Here is a 27,440-nt window from a genome sequence, read left to right as displayed (position 1 = left end):
GCAGTAGAGCAAAAATGAAAAGATAAATACAGGGTCTTATTGGGGAAAATGCCCTTCTAGTTACCAATTTTGATAATCCTAGTTAGTAAAATAGTAAGCATGGTATTTGTTAACTTTGATTAAAGTATTAAAGGGGAATAAGTTCAGAAATCATTGACTTTTATAGTTTTATAATGCCAATGCCTGCTCCTCAGAGAGGGAATTCCACTAGTTATACCTAAAGGAGATTTATTTATTTATTTTGTAAGGTGCCTCTTGTATGAAGAAAAAGCAATGGAGCTTAATGTGTGAGAGGTAAAACGATTACAGTAAAACTTATCCATCTCCATGTTTATTATTTATTCTTATTAATCATTTATCTAGTGCACATGAATGTGCTTGGAGCTTTTCAGTAAGTTATAGAGAGTGTCAGTAATACTGTCATCTGATAAACATATCCCCCTCCAAAAGACACCCATTGCCTACCCAGAAAAAAACCCTTACATCTTTAGTGCAACATAGCAAAGGCATGTTCCCATGGTTTCTGGTGAAATTAAGTTGCTCATCAGTCTTCTCACTCTCTTGTAATTAATTTTGCTGACATGCAGGCTCTAATATTTGAATCCTAAGACGTTTTTAGAAAATGCAAGAATGTTTCAACTCCATACTTCACTGTTCTGGGCATCTAGCCCTGGATCAGTGGAAGCTGGGTAGTCCCTCCTGCAAATGTGATTACTGATTTAATTACAATGGAAGCATGCAAGTGGGGACTTGTCACTGCTAAAGAAAGGACAAGTGCATATTTGTCTACAAAGAGTTTTTCAGGGCATTGAAAATTTGGCCCTTAAACAAATAAATGGAGAAATGCAAGAAAATTTTAAGCAAGCTTTAGGTCTTGATGCTTTCATAGAACAGATGATATGCTCACCTAGGTGATCTGGCCACATCAAGGCCTGTGTTATAAACAATGAGTGGGTCTGAGATTCTCCTTGTTACAAATTTGTTTTTTGAAATTAGGCCTTTGTAAAAGGAAGTAATACTTGAGTAAGATTCCATTAGAGCATGATTTTTGGTGCCATAGCTGTCAGAATCACAGCAAACCTTATGAGAGAAAGGCATAATGATAAGTTTAATATAGCCTCATTTTGGAGCTCCTGTGAACTGTTTCTAATATCTGATCTCTTCCAAAGAGACAGGTACAACATTAGGGGGAAATTTACTGCAAAGGAGATTGTCATCCATTTCCCTTAAAGGAAAAAAATCATCTATCTATCTTTAATATTGGGACCCAGCTCTCTGTTTTATAGTATTTCATATCAATTTATTTGAATATGAGAGAATTTAACATATTCCTTTGGTGCCTTTGTTAAAGAATGTAAAGTTTTGGGGTCCATTGTATTACAGAGAAAAGTGAACCCTCAAACCTTGCTGTGGCGTGGCCTCAGATCACATTTAGGGAGCAGATTGCCATCTTTTCCTTGGCATGTTCTAAGTGTAAATTTTTTAGTATTTCTTTTCCATTTTGACAATGCTCATTTAAGAGATTGTGTTGATTTTTTTAACCATCTTTCCCAACCTTATTATTAAAGATCCTACCAGTGTGACAGAGAGAGCTAAGCCAGTGGAAACTTCATGCAGCTCATCCTTCCTTATTCATTCCATATCTAAGCAAGAGTATAAATTTGCTAGGTAACTGCCTTACTCATTGTTTTCTATTAAGGAATGCCTAAACGCCTCCCACCTGGCTTCTCAGCAGGACAGGCCAATCCGAACTTTATGCAAGGTCAGGTGCCTTCTACCACAGCAACCACCCCTGGGAATTCAGGAGCCCCTCAGCTGCAAGCAAATCAAAGTGTCCAGCATTCAGGTTTGTTTTCTATAATTTATTCAACTAGCATTTATTGAGCATCATGTGGGAGATGCCTTGGTAGGCAACAGGAATATATAGATTAATAATTCTTGGTCTCTCCCCTTAATTTCAAATGCATATTAATCATTCAGAATAGTAATTGATACGTGGAAAATAGGCACTCCTTTTCTTAGATGTTTCAGGAGCCTAGAAACATCTAAGAAAAGGAGTGAAACTTGGGTTAGAGCAGGAGTCGGGCTTTTTTTTTTTTTTTTTTCATGGAAAGAGCCAGAAAGTAAATATTTTAGGTTATTTGGGGGGTTTTTGCAGCTACTCAATTCACCTTGACAAACCAGCAGTGGGCCTAATTTGGCCCACTCAGGAGGAGTTTGTTGACTTCTGAGTTAGGGCTTGCTCAAGTAGTAAAAGGAAAAAAGCATTTCTGGCAGAGGAAACTGAAGATAAAAAGGCATGTAGGCATATGGCATGTTGGGATGATTGCAACTTTTAAAATCTATATGTAATACATGTTAGCTTTGTTTATGCCAAAGTCTGAATTCTGATGTACACTGTGTTATTTTTCAAAATCAATCGTACCAATTTAATGCCAAAAGTGAAGTGTATATAAGAAGAAATTTTGGAGAGGAAATAAGATACAGTGAAATGACTAAAAAGTAGTATTTGTAATCAGTATTGTATAAGCCCAAAAATTCGTTTTTCTGGGTTTCTGGTTACTTAGGGAACATGCCTAATCCATTTATCCTTTCAAACAGTTTGGATTGACATAGATCAAATATTTTCAGAACTGCCATGCCCACTCCAGAGTTAATTTAATTATGTGATTCCAACTTTAATTGTAAATTTCTAAGGAATGAGGAAAAATTCTAACTTAATAAAAAAATTTTCAGACTGTCTCTTGAAGGGATAGCAAATTACTGGATTTTACCTGTCTGCCAATGCAAAACTATGTTCATGAGTTATGTGAATTAATGTTTTTATAGGAAGCTATTTACTTGTTTATTTATACTAGAACACGGGGGCCACATCCCCAGCTCTTTTTTGAGACAAGATCTTGCTTAGTTGCCTAGGTTACTCTTGAAGTTGGAATCCTCCTGCCTCAACTTTCTGAGCCACTAGGATTACAAGCTTAGAGGAAGTTTTATTTAAAGCATAATTAAACATAATTTTCCACCCTAGAACAGCTATCATTTTTATATGGTAGGTTTTTTTTCTTGTTTTTTTAATGATGCATTTTTTATTTTTAAATCATGACTGATGTATTTTTAAGTGCAATAATTCTTAGTCCTGCTTATCGGGGTTTCCTTTTTTAATTATTTATTTATTTTTAAATACACAACAATAGTGGAATGCATTATACTCCTTATTACACATATACAGCACAATTTTTCGTAACTCTGTATATAAAGTATGTTCACACCAAATTTATTAATATACATATGTACCATAATTTTTTATATCTCTGTATATAAGGTATGTTGACATCAAATTCAAATCTTCATACATGTATTTTGTATAAAGTGGGATAGGGAGGGAGAACATGGGAGGAAGATTATTTCTAGATAGGGAAGAGGGGTGATGATATATGGTATTTCTCATATGCCCCTATTGTTTTGATTTCCCCATTTAGCCTTTCTAAAGTAGCTCTACTTTTGTCTGTCATTTTCTGTTGTCCTATTTTATTTAGCTTTTACTGCTTCCTGAAAAAATACTCGACTGTTTGTATTATCTCTCTTGCCAGCCAAACTCCACAGAGACAAGGAAGTGAGTCTTCCTTGAGATTCAGGAAAAGTCTGGAGAGTGTGAACCAGAGACAGTTTGTCCCCTACCTCTCTGACTGGAACATGAACTGGCTTCATAATTTCATTATAGCCACTTTTTAATCCCCATTTAAAAGTGAAAAATGAAAGAGATAAAATAAGCTAGAAGTAGGGGCTGGAGATAAGGCTCAGTGGTAGAGCGCTTGCCTAGCATGCATGAGGCTCTGGGTTCCATTTCTAGGACTTAAAAAAAAAATGGGGGGGGTGGAGGGTAAGGGAGGGTAGGTAATTCAAGTAGCTACAGAAAAATCTCAAGGACCCAACAGTAAACAAACACTGCAGTAGGCCAGGCAGCATCTTTTCTCTAACTTAGAAGAATAGAACATGTCCCTTGTTTTTCACTAGGGACTCTCAAGAAGTATTTATACAGTCACTGAACTTTTTAGCATCCCTTTGACTGCAACTTCCAGATGGGTCATCTGGTCAGTTGGCTCTCATTATGTCAGGATTAAACAATTTTTACCACACCAGGGCAAAGGAGACCTGTCTTAGAAAGTTTTGGGTATTCTCTTCTTTAAAGTGCAACAAATAGCATAACTAGCCTTTGAGAGTAATAGTTTTCCAAGAAGCATTGTTGGGGTTTTCCTAAGAGAACATGGCACATTCATGGTTTCCCTAGCTCATTTATAGCAGAGTTTACTTCAGTATATACAATGTTGTTTTGTTGTTATTGTTGTTTAGTTTTCTTTAGTGTTGTTTAGTTTTTGTTGTTATTGTTGTTTAGTTTTCTTTAGTGTTGTTTATTTTTAATAAGGTAGCCACAAGTCATTGAAAACAGTGAAATATTGCCTTCCTCTTTATTTAATCTAAAAGAAAAGTTTTCTGATTTTTGAAATATTGACTTTAAGTCAGCACTCAGGAATAAAGAAACTATCTCCTTCTTTCTTAATTCTGTTGCATAGTCATGGAAATTGTAAACAATTATCTCATATTGCTTCTCCGTAGTTTAAAAAACTCACAAAGTATGTTAAGCCAGGCGTGGTGGCTCACACCTGTTATCCCAGCAACTTGGGAGGAGGTTGAAGCAGGAGCATTGCAAGTTCAAAGCCAGCCTCAGCAATTTAGTGAAGCAAGCACGCTACCAACTGAACTGCATCCCCAGCCCAGCCTCAGCAATTTACTGAGGCCCTAAGCAACTCAGAGAGACTCTAGTCTCAAAATAAAATACAAAAAAAGGCTGGGGATGTGGCTCAGTGGTTGAGCACCCCTGGGTTCCATCCCGGTACCAAAAAAAAAAAGGATATCAAACAGCTCGTTTATGGTTTATGTTGGTCAGTGTGTATATGGATGATGGGTATTTTTCTAAGTAAGGTTTTGAGTATCTTAATACCAATAAGATAATAATATTTTTCTGAAACTGCATTTTTTTTTCTTTTTTTCCTTTAAGGTGGTCAAGGAGCTGGTCCTCAAAACCAGATGCAGGTGTCCCACGGGCCACCAAATATGATGCAGCCCAGCCTCATGGGAATTCATGGCAACATGAACAACCAGCAGGCTGGTAGTTCTGGGGTTCCACAGGTGAACCTGGGCAACATGCAAGGCCAGCCCCAACAGGGCCCACCTTCTCAACTGATGGGCATGCACCAGCAGATTGTGCCCTCCCAGGGCCAGATGGTCCAGCAACCAGGAACTCTGAACCCTCAGAACCCTATGATCCTTTCAAGGGCCCAGCTTATGCCACAGGGCCAGATGATGGTGAACCCTCAGAACCAAAATCTTGGGCCTTCACCTCAAAGGATGACCCCACCCAAGCAGATGCTGTCCCAGCAGGGCCCACAAATGATGGCACCACATAACCAGATGATGGGGCCTCAGGGACAAGTTTTGCTCCAACAGAACCCAATGATAGAACAAATCATGACCAATCAGATGCAGGGGAATAAGCAGCAGTTTAACACACAGAACCAATCCAGTGTCATGCCGGGACCAGCACAGATAATGAGGGGACCAACTCCGAACATGCAAGGAAACATGGTACAGTTTACGGGACAGATGTCAGGACAGATGCTGCCCCAACAAGGGCCTGTGAACAACAGTCCATCTCAGGTTATGGGGATTCAGGGACAGGTCCTAAGGCCACCAGGGCCCAACCCACACATGGCCCAGCAGCATGGTGATCCTGCAACTACAGCAAATAATGATGTCAGCTTGTCTCAGATGATGCCTGATGTTAGCATGCAACAAACCAACATGGTCCCCCCCCACGTGCAGGCCATGCAGGGAAACAGTGCCTCGGGAAACCACTTCTCAGGCCATGGGATGCCTTTCAATGCACCTTTCAGTGGAGCACCCAATGGAAATCAGATATCCTGTGGTCAGAATCCAGGCTTTCCTGTCAATAAGGATGTAACGCTAACAAGCCCATTGTTGGTCAACTTATTGCAGAGTGACATCTCTGCAGGTCATTTTGGGGTAAACAATAAGCAAAATAATACCAACGCAAATAAACCTAAGAAGAAGAAACCCCCTCGGAAGAAGAAAAATAGTCAGCAAGATCTAAAGTAGGTTGTGATAATTTTGCCTCAAATTTTGTTTGTTTGTTTTTATGTGGACACTTTCATTGGAGAAATTTTTTTAGAATATATAAAATTAGAATAGTATGAGATCTTTCTGCTTCAACAGTTATCATAGCCTATCTTGCCTTCATCTGTATTTTCTTTCATTATTCTCTTGATTCTTTTGAAGCAGTTATACTCTATTTTAATGACTAACTCTCAAAAATAAGGAAAGTTTTCCCTTTTTTTTGGTGGTACTGAGAGGATTGAACCCTGAGCCTCACACATGCTAGGTAAGCGCTCTACCTCTGAGCTATACTCCCATCCCTTTTTATTTTGAGACAGGGTCTTACTAAGTTGTTGAGGCTGACCTAGAACTTGTGATATTCCTGCCTCAGGCCCCCAAGTAACTAGGATTGAAGGCATGTGCCACTATGTCCCTAGCAGGACAGTTATTTTATATGACTATACAATAATACCATAGTACATCTAGAAAGCTAATACATCCTTAATAGTCTCACATATCCAAACTGTGCTCACATATCTTTGGTTTTTTTATCTCAGGTTTTTTTCTTACAGTTCACTTGTTTAAGGGTTCAAATGATGTTGATATGTTGCAGTAGGCTGATATGTGTCTTAATTCTGCCCTTTCCCAGGGGGTTGTCGTACCCAGAACCTGAAAAGTAATTGGTGCTACCATACTTCCTCCACAAACCACTGGCTTCAGGCTTATGGATGTTGGGGAGCCAGGGAGGCCAAATATGTTCTGGGAATAAAAATGTTCTTCTCGCTGGGCATGTTGGCACCCCCTGTAATCCCAGCAGCTCTGGAGGCTGAGGCAGAGGGATCAAAGATTCGATGCCAGGTTGGGGTTGTGGCTCAGTGGTAGAGTGCTTGCTTGACATATCTGAGGCCTTGGGTTCGATTCTCAGCACTGCATATAAATAAGTAAAATAAGGTCTATTGACAACTAAAAAAAAATATTTAAAAAAGGAAAAAAGTTTTTTAAAAATTTGATGCCAATCTTAGCAATTTAGCAAGGTTTTAAGCGACTTAGCAAGACCCTGTCTCAAAGTAAAAAATAAGGACTGGGGATGTGACTCAGGGATAAAGCACCCCCGGGTTCATTCCCTGGTACCAAAAAAATAATGTTCTTTTGCACTGATACCTTTTCTTTAAAGGCCCTATCATCCCTAGAAGCTTAAACCCCATACTAAGATGATTGTAACTTTTAATTAGTTACCCTTTCAGTAAACTTTCTCCAGGTGAGCTCTTTTGCAAAATCACAGTAGAAAGGGCAACTAAAAATTTATACTTCATTTCCTGAAGCTAAGTATTAATTTAAATAATGTTTCTGATTTTGATTAAAAAAAAGTTTTAGAATAAATATTAATTAAGCTAGATTTTCAGCCTTTAGTCATAAAACTGGAATTTAGAGACATTTACTAATAGGGAATAGTGACCAATGAATGTAAAACAGATTAATTGAAATAAACTGGTAGAAATATAGGAAAAAAATAAGGAAGGTTTATTTAAATATTCAAACCAAAAGTAGCTACCTTTACCCCAACCTTCCCACAACATTCTTTGTAGTCTAATTATATCATACTGTTTCTTGAATTTTATACATTAAAAGCCATCATTGTATATTAACAGTATGTTTTCCTGAATTCAAACTTAAAGCCTTTAATTATCTAATTTTTCTAGTAGCTCCTCCTCCGTTAAATTCTTTTCTCATATTTTTATTGGTGATTTATAGTGACATATGATGATGGGATTCATTGTTAAATGTTTGTATATATACAATATAACAATATACTTTAGCCAGTATCATTCCCCATTATTTCCCCTTTTCTATCCCTTCCCTCTCCCCTCCCTTTCCTCTATTCTGCTGATCTCTCTTTGATTTTCATGAGATCTCCTACCTTTCTTTTCCTTTTTCCTCTGTAACGTCAACAAAGGAGCGAAAAACATGCAAACCTTGACTTTCTGAGTTTGACTTGTTTTATTCAACATAGTGTTCTCAAGTTCCATTCATTTTCCTGCACATAACATAAATTTATTCTTTTTGGTTGAATAAAACTCTGTTGTCTATATATACAGCATTTGCTTTATCAGTTCATCTATTGATGGACACGTAGGCTGATTTCATAGTTTGGCTGTTATGAATTGTGCTGCTATAAACATGAGTATGCATGTATCACTATAATATGCTGAATTTAATTCTTTAGGATAAATGCTGAGGAGTTGTATTACTGAGTCATATGGTGATTCCATGCCTCTTCTTTTGGGGGAATTCCATACTGATTTCCATAGTGATTGTACTAATTTACAATCCCACCAACAATGTTAAACTGTTCCTTTTTCTCTATATCTTCTCCAGAATTTATTATTGTTTGTATTCTTGGTGACCACCATTCTCTTCAGTTAAATTCATCTATCAGCCTTTGGGAATAACATTTTTATGGGGATGATTGTTTTATTTCTCCCAGTAGGCTGGTTAGTATGCATTTTTACTGTCCTCAACAGCCCTGAAGAAGATGGCTTACTTTTTGATTCTATACTTTATGAAAAGGACCTTATACAGCATGAGGGCTCCTAGGTAGAAAGATCACCCGCTTACCATAGAACCTTTTCCTGCCTCTTGTACCTCTCTGGAACTTTGTTTTTTCATCTGTAACATAAGGGAACTGAAGAAAATATCTGAGTTTGTTTGTTTGTTTTAGTTATAGAATTCTTTAAAAGTAAAGGATATCATAGAATCCTTGCTCATAACTTTAAGTGAGAAGAAAGTCATATAAGGAACAAACTGATTTAGGGATCTGGATGTGCTAAAAGTCTGCTTCAGGTTCTAAATTTTCATATGCTGGTGCTTTTAAGATAGATTTATGGTGGCTTATTAAACTATCCAGAGTATGAGACAAAATACTATCTAAAAGTGGGTGACCACAATCAAGACATAAATAAAACTGAATTGAATAAAACTCTGTTGTCTATATATACAACTTAATGAAACCCTATTTCTAAACTAAAAGTAGGAAAGAAAGGTTCAGCTGGGAGTCAGATTATAAACCAAATGAGGGATGTGGGCACTCTGATTCCTTGGAAATGTGGGTATTAGTAACTAAGTTTCTTCACATTTTTCCTCACCCCACTAAAAATTCTAAGGTTAGTAAAAATGAATATATCCTAAAGCCAGTATTTATCTATAGCAAAATTCAATTAACTTTCTTGTAGCCTCTACCTTTCTTTGTTCCCCAAATACCATTTCCATCAGCTAACTTAGAACTGTTGCAAGGTGTTATGAATTACTGGAGCTTGATTCTTCAGCTACACTGAAGATACTGTGGTTTCACATGAACAGTGACTAATAATATTGATAGTCCCAAACCAAGTCCAGGCGTTCTGAGAATAGATGATTGCATGAAACAGCACTTTGAGTAAATATGGTGCTATTAGAGTAAGTGGATTTTAACATTTAATGAATTTGCCAGGTTATTTTTATGCCAGTATTGACTATTTTATCCAGACTAGAGAGATGTAAATAACAGTAAGAATGATAATGTAAATAGATTGTAGATCTTTAGTAATAGGGAACAGGTTGAGGTAGTTTCATGTATTTTCTAGATAACTTACTCTCAAATGTCTTACTTATTTTTTAGCACCCCAGATGCTCGTCCAGCTGGTCTGGAAGAGGCTGATCAGCAATCATTGCCTGGAGAACAAGGAATTAACTTGGACAGCACGGGCCCTAAACTGCCAGAATTTTCAAATCGGCCACCAGGTAATAAAATGTTAGCTAAGGGTTATATACTTGTCATCATATATGCAAAATTACAAGGCTTCCTTCTCTTCAAGGAAACAGTGTTGCCGAGCACGGTGGTGCACTCCTGTAATCCCAGCAGCTGGGGAGGCTGAGGGAGGAGGATCACAAGTTCAAAGCCAGCCTCAGCAACTTAGTGAGGCCCTTAAACAACTTAGTGAGACCCTATTTCTAAATAAAATATAAAAAAGGGCTGGGGATGTGGCTCAGTGGTCAAGTGCCCCTGGGTTCAATCCCTGGTACCAAAAAAAAAAAAAAAGTATTTTGTCTACTAACTAGTCTGCTTTAGCATTTTAATGTGTCTAGTATTTGGAAGCTTTGCCTTGATGTTAAGTAAATATTTCAAATATAACTTCCTAAGGCACAAACACATACATTCTACTCCAATCGTCTTTATTACTTAAAGTCTTTATAAAATTAGAATTGAGATGTGAAATGCCTCTTTAATCTTATCAGTGTAAGGTTCTAGTTGGCATCAGAATCAAATAAGATTAAATGGAGAGAGATTTTTACCTGATCTTGCTTGCCTGCTTTTCCTGCAGCCTTTCTTCCTGGAGCTTTTTCAAAGCAGGGAATTAAAAGAAAGTGATGTTTTTTATAGAAGTTTTATTTTGAATCTTTAAAACATCAAAAATATATAAAGAATAAGAAAAAACATACCCATGTGCCTAACACCAGCTTAATGATTTATAACAAATAGTACGATATTGTTGAAATTCATTACTCTGATTATAAAATATTATCCTTTAAATGTTGATAAATTATGCTGAAAGGAAAAAAGCTTCTAGAATTCATTCATTCATTCCAACCCAGGTATTATAGAACCAAGGCCAGCTGCCACAGTATCTCTATACCTTGTTAACTCCTGGTCTGAACAGTGACTTGTAGCTTTATTCCCCTATGACACAATTGAAGATACACAAGCCCTTCGCACTCAGGGTTCTGTCTCCTGTGTATTATAAAGAGCTGTTTTGTTTCTTCCTCATTAGTAACTCTACCTCCTTTTTGACATATAAGTGGAAGTAATGTTAAGGGTTTGGGGTGTGACTCAGTGCAGGCTTGCCTAGAATGCGCGAGGCCCTGGGATCTAACTCCAACACTACATACACAAACAACAACAATAACAAAAATACCTAAACAAAAGTGGTATTATTTTAGAGATAAACTAAGTAAATGTATTATGATGTCAATACTTTGTGTTATTTTTTACAAATTGCTGGGGAATACACAGTTCTCAGCAGCATAGTTAAGGAGGAGGATTGCCAGTCTTTGGCAAATATGTCCAGAAGGCATGGTGAGCCTAAAGTACCCTCTTCCCCCAAGCACATCTGAACTCTTGTATGAATTCCAAGGATCTTCACACACATCATTTTCTTTTTTCTGCAAAATTTGGCCTATAATGGGTTTGAATTGTCATGCTGTGTCTTAAGCAAAAACCTGAAGTTAAATGCTGTTAAGAAAGGGTATCTACTCTGCAGTTTGGCAGTGTCCACAGGACTCCTGCTGTCTTATATTAGCCTACTTCTTTTCTTTACCACATGCCTGGCCCCTTAAAGACAGATGAGTTTGCATCCTTGACTAATAAATTTGGTTTTTGATTGTGTATGGGCACTGTGTGTGTCATGGCTTTCCCTCTCCGCCATTCTATCACATCAACCCCAATCTATTTTCCTAGTAGTGCACTTTGAACTGCTGCCTCCAGTTTCTGGACCCTTTATAGCAGCCATGTCTTTGGCTGTTACTTTAAAGAGGCCACTCTATGCTACCCTCTTTGGTATTTGCTGTGCTGTCTGGTAAGCTGATTTTAAAGATGAAAGGCATCTGTGTAATAAAACTGACACGAATGGACTTTTGAAGAAATTATAATTTTCTTAATGTGAGAACCTCAGACTAGATGTAAAAAATAAAATCCCATTGTAAAAACCTGTAAAAATCTCATATGCTTTTGGCTTTATAAGGTCAAGAAGTTAGTTGGGCCTAAAACCAAAAGAATTTTTATGAAAATCTTCAAAACTGGATTCTGCACATTGCACCCATTGGTACTATGGAAATCTTTGACAAGAAGAAGTTAATTAGCTCCTGAGTACGAAATCTGACCCACAGTATTTGGTACTGCTCTGTGAAAATCTTGAGCCAGCATTTCCTCCAACTGCCAGAGCCAATCATTCACATTATTGTACCCTGTTAAACCTTCCACATATATTTTTCATGCAACAGTCGAATGATCCAGTTTGTGGAACTGTATCCCAGCCATATGCCTACTTTTTCCTACTGAATGACCTTACTTTTGGTTTAATTTGATTATCTTTCTATCCTCTTTGCTGATTTTTAAGGTTTTTATTCTAAAATACCAGGTTTTCAAAAGATGTAATCATTTGAAATGTTGTCTTCTGCAAGTCTGGAAGGCATTGTTCCTCAGAGTTCTTATTCCAAAATTATTTTTATTTCTGAGAGTTCTGCTTCTGGCTTATTTATTCTCTAGTTGTGGATTCATAGAAAACATTTCTCCAAATAGAGGTTTACATGTAAGAAAGTAAATGGAAATTAATATGCAAAAAACTTCAGTGCCCTCATTTTATTTACAACGTATATCAGCCCTTATTGTTCTTATTGATACCGATGTGCACCAAGGGGCAGTTCAGTTCAACCAGTTTTCCTCAAAGAATGAGCCTGAAGGATGCAGCATAGTGTACGGAGCCAATGGACTAGAATAATTTTAAATCCTTCTTTCTTAAGGAACGAATCCTAGAATTTTACATTTTACTTCTATTGAAAGAATAAAAAGGCTATCTTCAATGCTGTTGTTTTCAACAAATTCAAAGCTTAAAAAAAGCAATTCTGGGGTGGGGCTGGGGTTGTAGCTCACTTGTAGACCACGTGCGGGTCCCTGGGTTCGATCCTTAGCACCACATAAAAACCTCATATGAAATAGAGGTATTATGTCCAACTACAACTTAAAAAAATGCTGACAGAAAAAGGGAACCCTAAAGGCTTTACATCATTCACGTAGATAGTGAAATTCTGATTATGTCTACATGAGACCCGAAAGCTGGTGGCCAGCCACTTGCTGTTGATGTAGTTTTCTTCTTTCATATTTGGACCATCTGCCATAGTAGTACAGAGTACTCTCAGTCTTAGTACACTAATGCCTCATTCAGACCCTGCACACTGAGGAGCTCCACATTCCTAATGCTTTGCTTTTTGCTTTCTTAAGCAGTGTGCCTCTTTACTCATGTCAAATAATGAGGGGCTGTCCCCTGCCCCAGGAGCAGGGATGCCTGAGCTGTTTGTGCACATTCTGCCTGCCACCTAGATGAGTATTGCTTGGCTATACTCTAAAGGGCAAAGTTCTCTTGCTGAAAGTCTAACTTCCCTGATTTTGGGGGCTTGTTTTAGGTTATCCTACTCAACCAGTTGAACAGAGGCCACTGCAGCAGATGCCTCCTCAACTCATGCAGCATGTGGCACCCCCACCACAGCCACCACAACAGCAGCCACAGCCACAAATGCCTCAGCAGCAACAGCAGCCTCCACCTTCTAGTCAGCCGCAGTCTCAGCAGCAGCAGCAACAGCAGCAACAACAACAAATGATGATGATGCTCATGATGCAGCAAGATCCCAAATCCGTTAGACTTCCAGTCTCCCAAAATGTCCATCCCCCAAGGGGACCTCTGAACCCAGACTCTCAGAGAATGCCCATGCAGCAGAGTGGCAATGTACCTGTCATGGTCAGTTTGCAAGGACCTGCCTCTGTGCCACCATCACCTGATAAACAAAGAATGCCAATGCCTGTAAATACTCCTTTGGGAAGTAATTCGAGGAAAATGGTATACCAGGAGAACCCACAGAATCCTTCTAGCTCACCTCTGGGAGAGATGTCTTCACTTCCTGAAGCAAGTGGCAGTGAAGTTCCATCGGTCTCAGGAGGCCCAAATAACATGCCTTCGCACTTAGTAGTTTCCCAGAACCAGTTACTGATGACAGGGCCCAAACCTGGACCATCACCCCTTTCAGCAACTCAAGGTGCAACTCCCCAGCAACCTCCTGTAAATTCCCTTCCCAGCTCCCATGGCCACCACTTTCCAAATGTGGCTGCTCCAACCCAGACATCTAGGCCTAAAACACCAAACAGAGCCAGCCCCAGACCCTATTATCCTCAGACACCCAACAACCGCCCTCCTAGCACAGAACCTTCAGAAATCAGTCTGTCACCAGAAAGACTCAATGCCTCCATAGCAGGACTGTTTCCTCCACAGATTAATATTCCTTTACCTCCTAGGCCAAATTTAAATAGGGGCTTTGATCAACAGGGCCTAAATCCAACAACTCTGAAGGCCATTGGGCAAGCACCTTCAAATCTTACCATGAATAATCCTTCCAATTTTGCAGCCCCACAAACTCACAAATTAGATTCTGTGGTGGTGAATTCTGGAAAGCAGCCTAATTCTGGAGCAACAAAACGAGCTAGTCCAAGCAACAGTCGCAGGTCTAGTCCTGGGTCCAGTAGGAAAACTACCCCAAGTCCTGGGAGGCAAAATTCAAAAGCCCCTAAACTTACTCTGGCATCTCAAACAAATGCAGCCCTGTTGCAAAATGTGGAGTTACCAAGAAATGTGTTGGTCAGTCCCACTCCTCTGGCCAATCCCCCTGTACCTGGGAGCTTTCCTAACAACAGTGGGCTGAATCCTCAGAATCCCACCATGCCTGTGGCTGCAGTGGGGGCTGTTCTCGAGGATAACAAGGAGAGCTTGAATATGCCTCAGGACAGTGATTGCCAGAATTCCCAGGGTAGGAAGGAGCAGGTAAATGTTGAGCTAAAAGTAGTCCCTGCCCAAGAAGTTAAAATGGTTGTCCCTGAAGATCAATCCAAAAAGGATGGGCAGCCTTCGGATCCTAACAAACTTTCCAGTGTTGAAGAGAACAAAACTTTGGTGTCTCCTGCCATGAGGGAAGCACCAACATCGTTAAGTCAACTTCTTGACAACTCTGGAGCTCCTAATGTGACCATTAAACCCCCTGGGCTTACAGATCTGGAAGTAACACCTCCATTAGTTTCAGGGGAGGACCTCAAAAAAGCACCTGTCATTCCCACACTGCAGGATCCGTCTTCTAAAGAGCCCTCTAATTCCCTAAACTTATCTCACAGTAATGAGCCGTGTTCAACCCTTGTGCATCCAGAAATGAGTGAGGTCAGTTCCAATGTTGCACCAAGCATCCCTCCAGTAATGTCAAGACCTGTCAGTTCTTCCTCCATTTCCACTCCCTTGCCCCCAAATCAAATAACTGTTTTTGTCACTTCCAATCCCATAACCACTTCAGCTAACACATCAGCAGCCCTGCCAACTCATTTGCAGTCTGCATTGATGTCAACAGTTGTCACCATGCCCAATGTGGGTAGCAAGGTTATGGTTTCTGAGGGACAGTCAGCTGCTCAGTCTAATGCCCGGCCTCAATTCATTACACCTGTCTTTATCAATTCATCCTCAATAATTCAGGTTATGAAAGGATCACAGCCAAGCACAATTCCTGCGGCCCCACTGACAACCAACTCTGGCCTGATGCCTCCCTCTGTTGCAGTTGTTGGTCCTTTACACATACCTCAGAACATAAAATTTTCTTCAGCTCCTGTACCACCTAATGCCCCCTCCAGTAGTCCTGCTTCCAACATACAGGCAAGTCGACCCTTGGTTCTTAACTCACGAGCCACTCCTGTTCAGCTTCCTTCACCTCCTTGTACATCTTCTCCAGTTGTCCCTCCTCATGTCCCTATCCAGCAAGTGAAAGAATTGAATCCAGATGAGGCCAGTCCTCAGGTGAGCACCTCAGCAGATCAGAGCACTCTCCCCTCATCACAGTCAACCACAATGGTTTCTCCCCTTCTGACCAATAGTCCAGGCTCCTCTGTCAACCGACGAAGCCCAGTCTCATCTAGTAAGGGCAAAGGAAAAGTGGACAAAATTGGCCAGATTTTGTTGACCAAGGCATGTAAGAAAGTTACAGGCTCTCTTGAAAAAGGGGAAGAGCAATATGGTGCAGATGGAGAGACTGAAGGCCAAGGGCTGGAGACCACAGCTCCTGGACTTGTGGGAACAGAGCAGTTATCCACAGAGCTGGACAGTAAAACCCCAACACCCCCAGCACCTACTCTGCTAAAAATGACCTCTAGTCCAGTGGGCCTGGGCTCTGCCTCAGCAGGACCCAGCTTGCCTGGCGGTGCTCTCCCCACCAGTATACGCTCAATAGTACCCACTCTGGTATCCTCTGAGCTCATCTCCACGACGCCGACCACAAAAAGCAATCATGGTGGCATAGCATCGGAGCCACTTGTGGGTGGCCTAGTGGAGGAGAAGGTGGGATCCCATCCAGAGCTTCTACCCAGCATAGGTATGTACTTGGCCTTGGCATCACTCATAATGTCAGAGTTTTTTGATGACCTATCCCATAAGAGGAAAAGCATGATTCCTTTTCTACTTGGAGGAAGAAGAATGGGCTAAATGCCAATAGTGATAATTTTATTTATTGAAAATATGCTTTTAAATCACATGTTATGTTTACGCTCATGGACATGGTTCTCAGCTCCTAAAATAACACATTTTGTTTATATATATATAAAAGTTTCTCAGTTTACAAGGGAGTGTTTTTACATACATTATCACATCATTTTCATATCAACCATGTTAAGATTGTCTTACCCCATTGTATGGATGAGAAGATTGAAGCTCCAAGAAGATTAGTATTTGTTCTGTCTATACTGTGAGTCTCCAGCCTGGCAGTTTCTCTTAAACATAAATGACAGCTTCTGCAGGTTCCCCTTACCATGAGGAAGATTTGCTCGCAGCTTTATCAGAGCAGGTTCTATAGCCCTGTTCTCATTGTACTCTACCTCAGGGAATATTCCCTTTCTGTCTGGGCTACCCTCAGAGAAGAGCTTTTGAGAAAATTGGGCTCCATGTTAACAGATGTGGAAGGATCAAAGTGGCAAATTGTCAGAGAGGTTTGGGTTGATAACACAGCACCAGCATTTACAGCCAGATGGAGCAGGGCAAGTTACTTGACCACTACTAACTATAAGTTTCCTTCTTTGAATTATGGGGAAAATGGTAGTTGTAAGATTTCAGTGAAGTAATTCATATAACAAGCTGAATACTAGGCTTAGAATATAACAATTGGGCCAAGTATGGTGCTGCACGCCTGTAATCCCAGAGACAGGAAGAACACAAATTCAAGGCCAGCCCCAGCAACCTAGTGAATACTTAAGCAACTTAGCAAGACCCCATCTCAATTTAAAAATAAACAGGCCAAGGATGTAACTCAGTGGTAAAGCACACGTGGGTTTGATCCCCACAAAAACAATATAATGATTGATTAGTAAATGGTGAAAAAAAAAGTGATTTCCAGTTTTTTTAAAAAAAATATTTAGTTGTTAATGGATCTTTATTTTATTTATTCATTTAAATGCAGTGCTGAGAATTGAACTGAGTGCCTCACACATGCTAAGCAAGTACTCTACCACTGAGCCACAAATCCCAGCCCCACAGTTTTCTTTTAATATAATCTCTTTGTAAGTTTTTCCATTCCATTCATAGATAATCTAGTTCAGGGTATTTCCTATGTAATGTTAAGATGAGCTAATAATGAAAGCATAGGTATCCTTATAGCCCCTCTCCTTCCTGTCTCTGGTTTCCCACCCTTGCTTCCTCCTCTTCTTCCTTCCTAGAGGTATAAGATGCAGAAGCTCCATTTCCCCAGAGACTAATCAGTCCCACATTCTCAAGAGCTGGGAGGGCCTCTGCAATATCCAAAGCCAGCTAATAGTACCTGTCTTATTTATGCAGTTAAAATGCTTTGAATGCCTACCACTCAAAGCATTTTACCACTACCAGTGATAAGCACTCAGGAGTAGGGGCAGAAAGAACACAAGTTTCAGGGTATAATCAGAGTTCAAATTTTAGTTCCACTGGTTACAGTCAGGTAAGTTCCTTGTACTTTACCTGTAAAATAGAGATTGTAATTCCTACCTCTCTGAATTTATACAAAGATTCAATAAAAGTTTTTAACGTCCAGTGACCAGAATGCTATCTCATGTAGAACTCTAGAAAAGCTAATTCCCCTCATCTGCCTCTTTACCTCAGTGTTAAAAGGTACAGGGAGAGACAAAGATTTTTTGGATTTTGCTGCCTCAGTAGAAGACAAAGATTTTACAGGATGAGCACTCTTTTGTTTCTTTTTCAAGTTTTGTTGATGTTGGTGACCATAAGAATTAAAAAGAAACCTGGTATGATTTAAATATTCTGTTTTATTAAATATTTTTATTTCTTTTTTCAGGGAACTTCTCCCTCTGGTACGAAAAGAATGATGAGAAGTAATTAGAAAATATTTTTATTTGGGTCATATAAAAATAAGAGAAATATATAAATTTTGAGGAGATGAACCAGCAGTGGGAAAAAGTTCTCAGTTTTAGTTATGGCCACCCACTTTGCTTATAGTGATTGTTTCTATTCTTTTTCAAGGGACTTCTGTGCTTTTACCTTGAAAATGTGAGAAAACAATACTGAAGTTAAAAGTAGAAGTTAAGGTATAGTTTTAAGCTTTATCAGATAAGCATCAATGATAAATTCTTAACCAAATATATTATTGACTGCTTTATTAAGCAGGAGAAGAAATCTACAAAATTCAGTTTCCATAAGAGGGAACCTACTGTTGCAGTGTTTACTTAAGATTCAAGTATCAAGGTGGGAGGACACACCCTTGAATGACTATGGCTTATCTGTTCCTTTAATCTTTGCCATATGATCCAGAAAGTTTCTGTTCTAGAGTGTGTCATTTATTCCATTCCATTCCTCAAGGCCTGAGTTCTTTCTGTTCTTCAAAAGCTAATTCTGACATTTTTCCCTTAATATGCCTTCAGATATCTCAACCTAGAATTGAACTCCATTACTTTGGACTCCCATGGCACTTTATGTATAATCTTCATGTGACATCACAGTGTACTCTAGTGTATCACATGTATTTATCATTAATACCAAACTGGGTTCTTGATATGAAGGATGTAATTTGGTCTCTAAGTGTTTGTGGTACAGTACCATGGCTCTAGACAAAAGTTCCTTATAACTATTTGTTACACAGGTAAATAATATCAGATTGACTTACTCAGTAAGTATGATTGCATACTTGCTTTATGCCCATCACTCTTGTTTGGTGCTATAGAAAAGTACAAAATTATATGATAGTTTTAGTTCTCAAGGAATATAGTCTGAGGAAAGGTAAGGCAGGAGTTTTAAAAAGCTAAGGTGAATGGTATAATCTAAAAATGACTTGGATTTTCTAGTAAGACATGCTTTCCCTCAAAAGGCAAAAAGTATGTCAAGCGTGGTGGAACACACCTATAATCCCAGCCACTCAGGAGCCTGAGACCGGAGGAACACGAGTTCAAAGCTAGCCTCAACAACTTAGTGAGGCTCTGATCAATTTAGTGAGACCCTGTCTTTAAATATAAAATAAAAAGGGCTGGGAATGTGGTTAGTGGTTGAGCGCCCCTAGGTTCAATCCTCAGTACAAAAAAAAAAAAAAAGGAAGCAAAAAATGTGAGTGCAAATCTTTTCATGGCCATTTCCTTTATTGATCTTTACATATATAAAGAGGAAAAACATTCTTAAGTGATACTCTTTGTTACTTAGTGGTATACTAGTTGATTTGTTAAGTAAATTTTACTTGTAATTTCAAGGTCAGTGTCAAGTACTCACTCTAAGAGTAAGGTGTTTAAGCAAATAGGTCTTTGATTCAGTTAATGCTTTTTGTTTTATTTAGAAAAAAAAGTGAAAGGTCTGTAATTTTTTTTTCTTGCCCTAGCCCCTTCACAGAATTTAGTTCCAAAGGATACTCCAGCCACAGCACTGCAGGGGCCTGTTGCCAGATCAGGTAAGACATGTGTAGGAAAAACTTCTTGGAAAGGAATGGGTCACATATGAAGGAACTACTTTTGTCCTCAGTGTCATGTTCTTGTACCAGAAAGTGGCTGGACATGTCTTATTTGTTTGCTTTCAGGCAGACTTCCATTTAGTGGCAGAACTTCTGCAGTACATTCTGAGGTTATTTTTCCCAACAGCTTGCTCTCTTACACATTTGTAATATCAACATCAAGAAGGGCATCTCTGTGCTCATTGTCAGTCTCCCACCCAGTCATGAGTGGTTCCCACTGCAGAGTTGGCCCTGTTCCTGACCCAGGCACCTACAGCTGACATCTGACTATATGGCATAAAGTGATTTACTGGGGTGGCAAGCACCAAATAATACACCAAAATAATGATTGCATCATCATGAAATCAGTGGAGGCTTATTCAAAGACACTCTGCCGCAGTGCGGTAGTCATTCCTCTGGGGAGGCAGTCATTTCAATCATCTCTAGATGGCTTAGTTTCTCCCCATGACTAAGATATGTAAATAGCCCTAGGGATGATGTTTCTGAAAGGAAGAGTCCATGGTAATCTGACAGATGATTGCTATGGGATGCTGGGGAAGCTCTGAAGACATGAGGATCTTGATTGACAATAGTAGCACTTCTTCTGAATTCATGGGTTAGACTGCAGAAGCAGATGAGTATCATAGGTGGTACAGTTTAGTCTTGCCTCTGTCTTTGTCACTGGAGCTTGACTGAGGGATAGAAGGAGAGGAAAATGTGTGACTGGTTCCCACAAAGAGATTAGAATATCATGGAAAGTATACATTTAACAAAATTAGTAAGAAAAGGCAACATAACCATATTCAATTCTAAGAGTAGTAGCCAATAGAAATAAAAAGTTATTTTAAAACTTGCTTCAGGGTGTTACAACCTGTATGATGGATAGGACTTCCACCCGCACACACTAGAAAGAATTAGACCTCTGGACAGAATGTATGAGCAAAAAACATTTCATTTACTCAAATTCTTTTCTGTGCTGCCAGCTGCCTACATGATAACTGGCATTATGGTGAAAAATTTGAAGAGTAGAAACAGAACAAATTATTCAGAAAAGGACTGGCTGGGGTTGTTACTCAATGGTAAAGCTCTTGCCTCGCATATGTGAGGCACTGGGTTCAATTCTCAGCACCACATAAAAATAAATAAATGAAAGGTCCGTCGACAACTAAAAAAAAAAATAATTTATTCAGAAAAGGGATTAAATGGTAAAACTTTTTTTCATAAGAATAAGAGATTGGGGCTGGGGCTGGGGCTGGGGCTCAGTGGCAGAGAGCTTGCCTGGAACATGTGAGGCACCAGGTTTGATCCTCAGCACCACATAAAAATAAATAAATAAAGATATTGTGTTCACCTACAACTAAAAAAAATATTAAAAAAAATAATAAGAGATTTAAAAAGGAAAGGGAATTCCATTTCTTGCACCACCTCTTTACTCCAGAAAATGAGCTTTGCTATTATTTTTTTTCTTTCTCTCAGAATAATTGGCTGAAAAACTCTGTTCCTTTTTAAAGTTTGTCTTAAATGAATCTCCTTAAGCCAGATGTGGTGGCACACACCTATAATCCCAGCAACCAGGAGGCTAAAACAGGAAGACCGAAAGTTCAAGGACAGTCTCAGCAACTTAATGAGATCCTGTCTCAAAATAAAAAAATTAAAAGAGCTGGGGACGTAGCTCAATGGTAAAGAACCTTTGAGGTCAATTCTCAGTACCAAAAATAAAATATAAATCTCCTTAAAATATCCTCAGAACCCTCTACTTATATCAGTTATCAGTTATATAAATATTTATTTTCATTCTTTTTAGTTATACATGACAATATAATGTATTTTGGCATAGTATACATACATGGAGTATAACTTCCCATTCTAGTGGCTATACATGATGTGGAGTTACACTGATCATGTATTCATATATGAACATAGGAAAGTTATGTCTGGTTCATTCTACTGTCTTTCCTACTCCCATCCCCCTTCCCTTCCCTTTATTTTCCCTTTGTCTAATCCAATGAACTTCTGTTCTCCCTAGCCGCATCATTGTGTGTTAGCATCCACATATCAGAGAGAGCATTTGGCCTTTGGTTTTTTGGGATTGGCTTCAAACCAGGCACTCTGACTTCACTGCCTTCAAGAAGGTTACCATGTACTCAGTAAAGCAACTTAGATATGTACACCAAGTATGAGGTACTTGAATTTCCTAAATGGAAAAACAGGTGCAGGGCCATGGGAGGCCAGAGGCAGTACAGATCACTGCCGTCTGGTGCCATCAGGGAGGGGCTTTTGTGGAAGATGAAGCTATCTAAACTCACATACTAAAGGAAGCAGACGTTTTCTCCTGCTGTTGAGAAGTGTTTAATAAACTCGGGGTACTAATTGACATAAAACTCTGCTAGACAAATCATTGAGACTGTCTTTTCTTGGAGGGCATTGCTGGAAGGTTGAAAAAAAAGGGATGTGATGGAGTCTGTGGGCGGTATCTCAAAGCAAGGCACTCTGCCCTCCACAGCTCAATGAGGAAGTTGTTTGGAGAAAAATGCATCCATAATAGATGTTCAAGACATGTTTGAAGATTACTGTCTTTTTTTTAAAAGTGCATGAGGGTGATGATATTTTAAGAATGAAAACAGTCTTTTCTATATGAAAGGAAGAGACTTATTTTACTAACTTAGTTGTAGCTGGGTGAAATATGAACCAGGCACTGTGAAATTTAGTTCTGTTGATCCAAACAGGATTATTTCACAGTATGAAGTAGAAATAAAAATAGACCAAGTAAGTGTCTTATATTCCCAACAAACCAAATTTGGTTCATGCCAACTTTTGTCTCAGTACCATTTAGGGTGAAACCCTGGGCATAGAGACCCATTAGCCTAATTAGGACATTCAGAATTGTCATAGACACCTAACATCTCCCTGTGGACATTTAGACCAGCATCTTACACGTCTCATGTCTGTCCTTTGTATTTTTGACAGAACTCGAGGCAAATGCTGCCATAGTCTCTGGACAAAGGTAAGATGATCATTTCTGCAGATTAACATGACCATAGCATAAGCCTCTTTGAAGGGTGTCAGCTTTTGTAGTCTTTAAACTTATTTTCACCTTGTCCTTTTCCTGCACTCTTGTAGCAGTCTGTTTTACTGCTCATGTAGAGAGCTGCTATGAGTCCTAACCCTTCAGAGGTAACATTTTTCTTGATAAAGTTAGGTCTCTCTCTACCATTTGTGGTTGTTCTGAAAACTGAATAACATGTTTAGCATTCAACATGGAAAATAAATAGTAAGTGTTCAATGTATGGGAGCTATTGTCCTAAGTGTCACTAAGAATTCTTGCATTCTACCTTCTGAAGTATATCTGTTGGATCCTCAAGGAAAAGAGAGAGAAAGCCAGGTAGGGTCTGACCCCATACATGGTTTGTTCTGTTAATTATGCAGCCCCACATAATTTAACAAAATGAAGCACATTTGTGTCTTCAACCTCATTAGCACCATGGAGAGAAATGTCTTCCAAATGTCATTCTTTTTTCTGTGGGTAAGAGTGTGGTACTGGGGATTGAACCCGGGACCTCATGCATGTTAGAAAAGCACTCTACCGGGCTGGGGATGTGGCTCAAGCTGTAGTGCGCTCACCTGGCATGCGTGTGACCCGGGTTCGATCCTCAGCACCATATACAAACAAAGATGTTGTGTCTGCCGAAAACTAAAAATTAAATATTAAAAAATTCTCTCTCTCTCTCTTAAAAAAAAAAGAAAAAGAAAAGCACTCTACCACTGAGCTATATCCCCAGCCCTTTTTATTTTTCATTTTGATACAGAGTCTTACACTAGTTGCTAGCCTCAAACTTGTGTTCCTCCTACTTCAGCCTCCCGAGTAACTGGGATTACAAGTGTGCACCACCATGCCTGGCTAGTCATCCCTTTTTCATCTGGGAAGGAACTAGATAACATTTTAAAGAATTTCTCATATTTGTACAGCAACTTAGTTTATAAAACTCCTTTACAGTCATTTTCTCATTTAATCTTCATATCAGCCACATAAGGAGGCAATAATAGCCAACATTTATTTGAATTCTATTTCTTGTCATATTTTGGGCTACAAGCTCCCTAATTGTATTATCTCACTTGATTTTTACAGTGTCTATTAGGAAAAATAAATTCTATCTTATAGAAGAAGAATCTAAAGCCCAGAGAGGTTAACTGAATTGTCCAATTCACGGATTTAGTAAAGGATGAAGCTGAGATTCAATACAGTCTTTCTGACTCCAGAGCCCTCGCCTTTAATCTCTGTATTGTAGCAGAAAAAAAAATGGATTTACAGATATAGAGTCAGATGCATAGAGAGAATTAAATATTATATCTGATAAAAGTATCTTTCCAACTTGACCCCTGGTCATCTGATTCCAAATTCAATGCTATTCCAGCTTTACCACTCTGCCTTGTCTCAGGTTTCATTTGGACTGAGCCAGTGTTCCAATTCATTTGCATTTCTCAAACATACACCAACTATTTGTCTAGAGAAAGAAATTAATCAGACAAAAAAATACCTTATGGGATTTGTTTCAGAGCTGTCTGAGCATTAACCATAAAAACATAAGGACATTATTACCTTGGCTTTTGTTTTACCAGCAGAAAGAGGCCCCCCCCATAAAGAATCTTCCTTCCTCAGAATGTTTGTCTTCTAGGATCCCAGCCAGAAAGCCATCCTTACAACCTCTAAAAGGAGGTGTTAATCTTCTTGACTTGTAATTCCACCCCAGCTCAAGTCTAGCCTGTCTTTGACTTGCTTCAGCTTGTGTTTGGGTGTGAAGTGGTTGTTGTACTTAAAGCAGGGTAGTAAACAGTGTAGCCTAGTTCCTACCTGTGGTGCTACTATGAAGGGTCTTCTGGTAGGAGTGAACAGTGAAGGGGAATAGATAACTGGTAATCACCAGTTTGTGCCCTTAAGTATCCCAAAATCTAATAGAGCACCCAAGACATTAAAATATGTGCTATATAATCTGATGGGAGCTAAAGAATACCAGATACAGACTGTGAACTCAAAAGACAGAAGAGATAACTCCGCTTGGGAAATGAAGCATAAAAGATTTCCCAGAAGAGGTGGTCTTTGACCACTTTTGTTTTGTTAATATTATTTTTTCTCCAATTCTATGCCTTTTCAGTTCCAATAATATTTAATTAACTTCTTTTTTGTTTTCTGGTTTTAGTATGCATTTTTGAACCATGAAATAGTAATAGTTTATAAAGAAAGTTTCAAATTCAGATCATAGGGCTGGGGTTGTGGCTCAGTGGTAGAGCACTCGCACTCGCCTAGCACGTATGAGGCCCTGGGTTCGATTCTTACCACCACATAAAAATAAATAAATAAAATTTAAAAAAAAAACAACATCAAATTCAGATCATAGAATTACAAAGAAAATAACTTACCAGGAAACCAATGTTCCTATAATTCAGTAATATTCACTGTATGTATTTTAGTTCACCATTTTCTAGTCCTCTTCACAGACCATACATACAGATATATTATGCCCAATATATGTGTGTGTGTGTGTATATATATATATTTCTTATTCATTCATTCATATGTAGACACCTATATACTCAATATATATTGTAATGAAAATAGAATTTTATTATTCATAATATTGGTAACTTTTTCCTCCACATAATAATGTATCATGAGACCCTGTCTCAAAATAAAAATTAAAAAGGGCTGGGGATATAGCTCAGTGGTAGAGCATCACTGGGTTCAGTCCCCAATATGAATGCTCATAGACACAAATAATGATTTAAGTTTATCATAAAATCATCTTATACAACATGATTTTTCATGATTGCATATGGATGTGCCATAATTTAGTTAATCTATTATTGTTAGGCATTTAGGTATTCTGTTTCCACTAGTACAAATAAAGCATTTTAATATCTTTGTGTGTAATTAGAGCTCTGTAAAAAGATTTGTTGCCTGGGCTGCGGTTGTGGCTCAATGGTAGAGCGCTTGCCTAGCATGTGTGAGGCACTGGGTTCAATCCCCAGCATCACATAAAAATAAGTAAATTAAATAAAGGTATTGTGTCCATCTACAGTTAAAAATGCTTTAAAAAAAGATTTGTTTCCTAAGGCAAAATAGAAATGTAATTTGTGAGACAAAGGATTTTTGTCCGTTTTTCTCAACCTCAACATCATTTACATTCTGGACCAGATAACTCTTTCTTGTAGGGGACTGTCTTATGCATTGTAGGGTTATAGCAGTATCCCTGGCCCCCATGCAAATGATGTTAGTAGCACTTCTCCCAAGTCATGTCAATCAGAAATATTTCCAGAGGTCTGCACATGTAGCTCAGTGGTAGAGCACTCACCTACCATGCATAAAGACCTGGGTTAAGTATCCAGGTCTATTAAGAAAAAAAAAAAATATGTCTCTAGACATTGTGAAATGTCCCCTAAGAGGCAAAGTTGAGAACTATTGAGTTTATACTCCATCAGGAATGTATGAAAATATTTTTTTCACTCTATCCTCAATAATAATAGATCTTCACATACTAAAAAAGGAGGCTTGAGATTGGGACAATTAATACTACCAAGGTAGCAATGTATTGTGAATATATTTCCATAATGTGACTTGTACCATTATCTGACTATAATAGACTCATAGTAAATGCCAATATAGTTTGCAGTGTCCTAGATTTTGGATGCTGTTTAAGTTATTAGCAGTTTTCAAACAATTATTAAACACAAAAAGTATTTAATGACTCAAAAAAATCACAAAATCCAAAATCTTAGTTTTTAAAGGGAAGTATTATTACTTTAGGAAGAGGGATGAGGAAGTTTTGGGGGAGGTTTATCCTCAATTCTTAAGTCTGTCTTTGAAGAATTTCGCCAGCATGTGCTTTAGTATTTATTTTCACTAATGTAGCAAGCTAGACTAACTAAATTCTCAATAGTAGAGAAGTTCATGCTTATTGTCCCAGTGGCAGAATATTTTCTCTCCAGAACGAGATAAATAACCTCCTACCTTATGAATGAAACACTCTGAAGAGTCACTTTTAGTGTGACTTGTTTCCTTCACCTCCTTGGAAACTTTGTGCTTCCCTTTGTCAGCAGTGAGCCAAAAGAGATTGTTGAAAAGTCCAAAACCCCAAGCCGAAGAAACTCCCGAACTGAAGAGCCAACTGTGGCTTCTGAAAGTGTGGAAAATGGACATCGTAAGCGATCCTCCCGGCCTGCTTCAGCCTCCAGCTCGACTAAAGGTTAGCAGTGGACTGTGGTACGATGCATGGGTCACATAGAGGAGGAGGGTCTCTATCACAGCAGCAGAGGACTTTGTCCTTCTTCACTCTTACCCCTTAAATTTGTCAGGTTATTTTGATTTCTACTACTTGTTTGATCCTTTCTTTGTTTATTCATTTAACTAAATGTTTTTTGTGTGTGTGCACAAGAGCAACAAACATTGCTAGAAAAACAAACAGGGCAGATTACCTCACTTTAAATTCATGGTCACTCACTTCAGA

The 27,440-nt window shown here is 38.7% G+C and overlaps 1 protein-coding gene across 5 annotated transcripts in view; it reads left to right on the top strand.

The window, feature by feature from the left end:
- Ncoa6 (nuclear receptor coactivator 6) overlaps window positions 1–27,440 on the top strand; it is a 98,289-nt gene that overhangs the window by 58,700 nt on the left and 12,149 nt on the right. For 2 of the 5 annotated variants that reach the window (XM_026383144.2, XM_026383140.2), the window contains 7 exons: window positions 1,700–1,846; window positions 5,054–6,167; window positions 9,824–9,945; window positions 13,381–16,368; window positions 19,834–19,902; window positions 22,909–22,945; window positions 27,031–27,179. In XM_026383144.2, the coding sequence (XP_026238929.1) occupies window positions 1,700–1,846; window positions 5,054–6,167; window positions 9,824–9,945; window positions 13,381–16,368; window positions 19,834–19,902; window positions 22,909–22,945; window positions 27,031–27,179 (4,626 nt within the window). The remainder of the gene's footprint in view (window positions 1–1,699; window positions 1,847–5,053; window positions 6,168–9,823; window positions 9,946–13,380; window positions 16,369–19,833; window positions 19,903–22,908; window positions 22,946–27,030; window positions 27,180–27,440) is intronic. The other 3 variants (XM_026383143.2, XM_026383142.2, XM_026383141.2) reach the window with 3 other exon arrangements.

Source organism: Urocitellus parryii, chromosome 6 (assembly GCF_045843805.1).
Source record: "Urocitellus parryii isolate mUroPar1 chromosome 6, mUroPar1.hap1, whole genome shotgun sequence".
In the NCBI taxonomy this organism is placed as follows: domain Eukaryota; kingdom Metazoa; phylum Chordata; class Mammalia; order Rodentia; family Sciuridae; genus Urocitellus; species Urocitellus parryii.
Note: the sequence above shows the minus strand (reverse complement) of the source record. Positions and strands in the feature narration are given on the sequence as shown.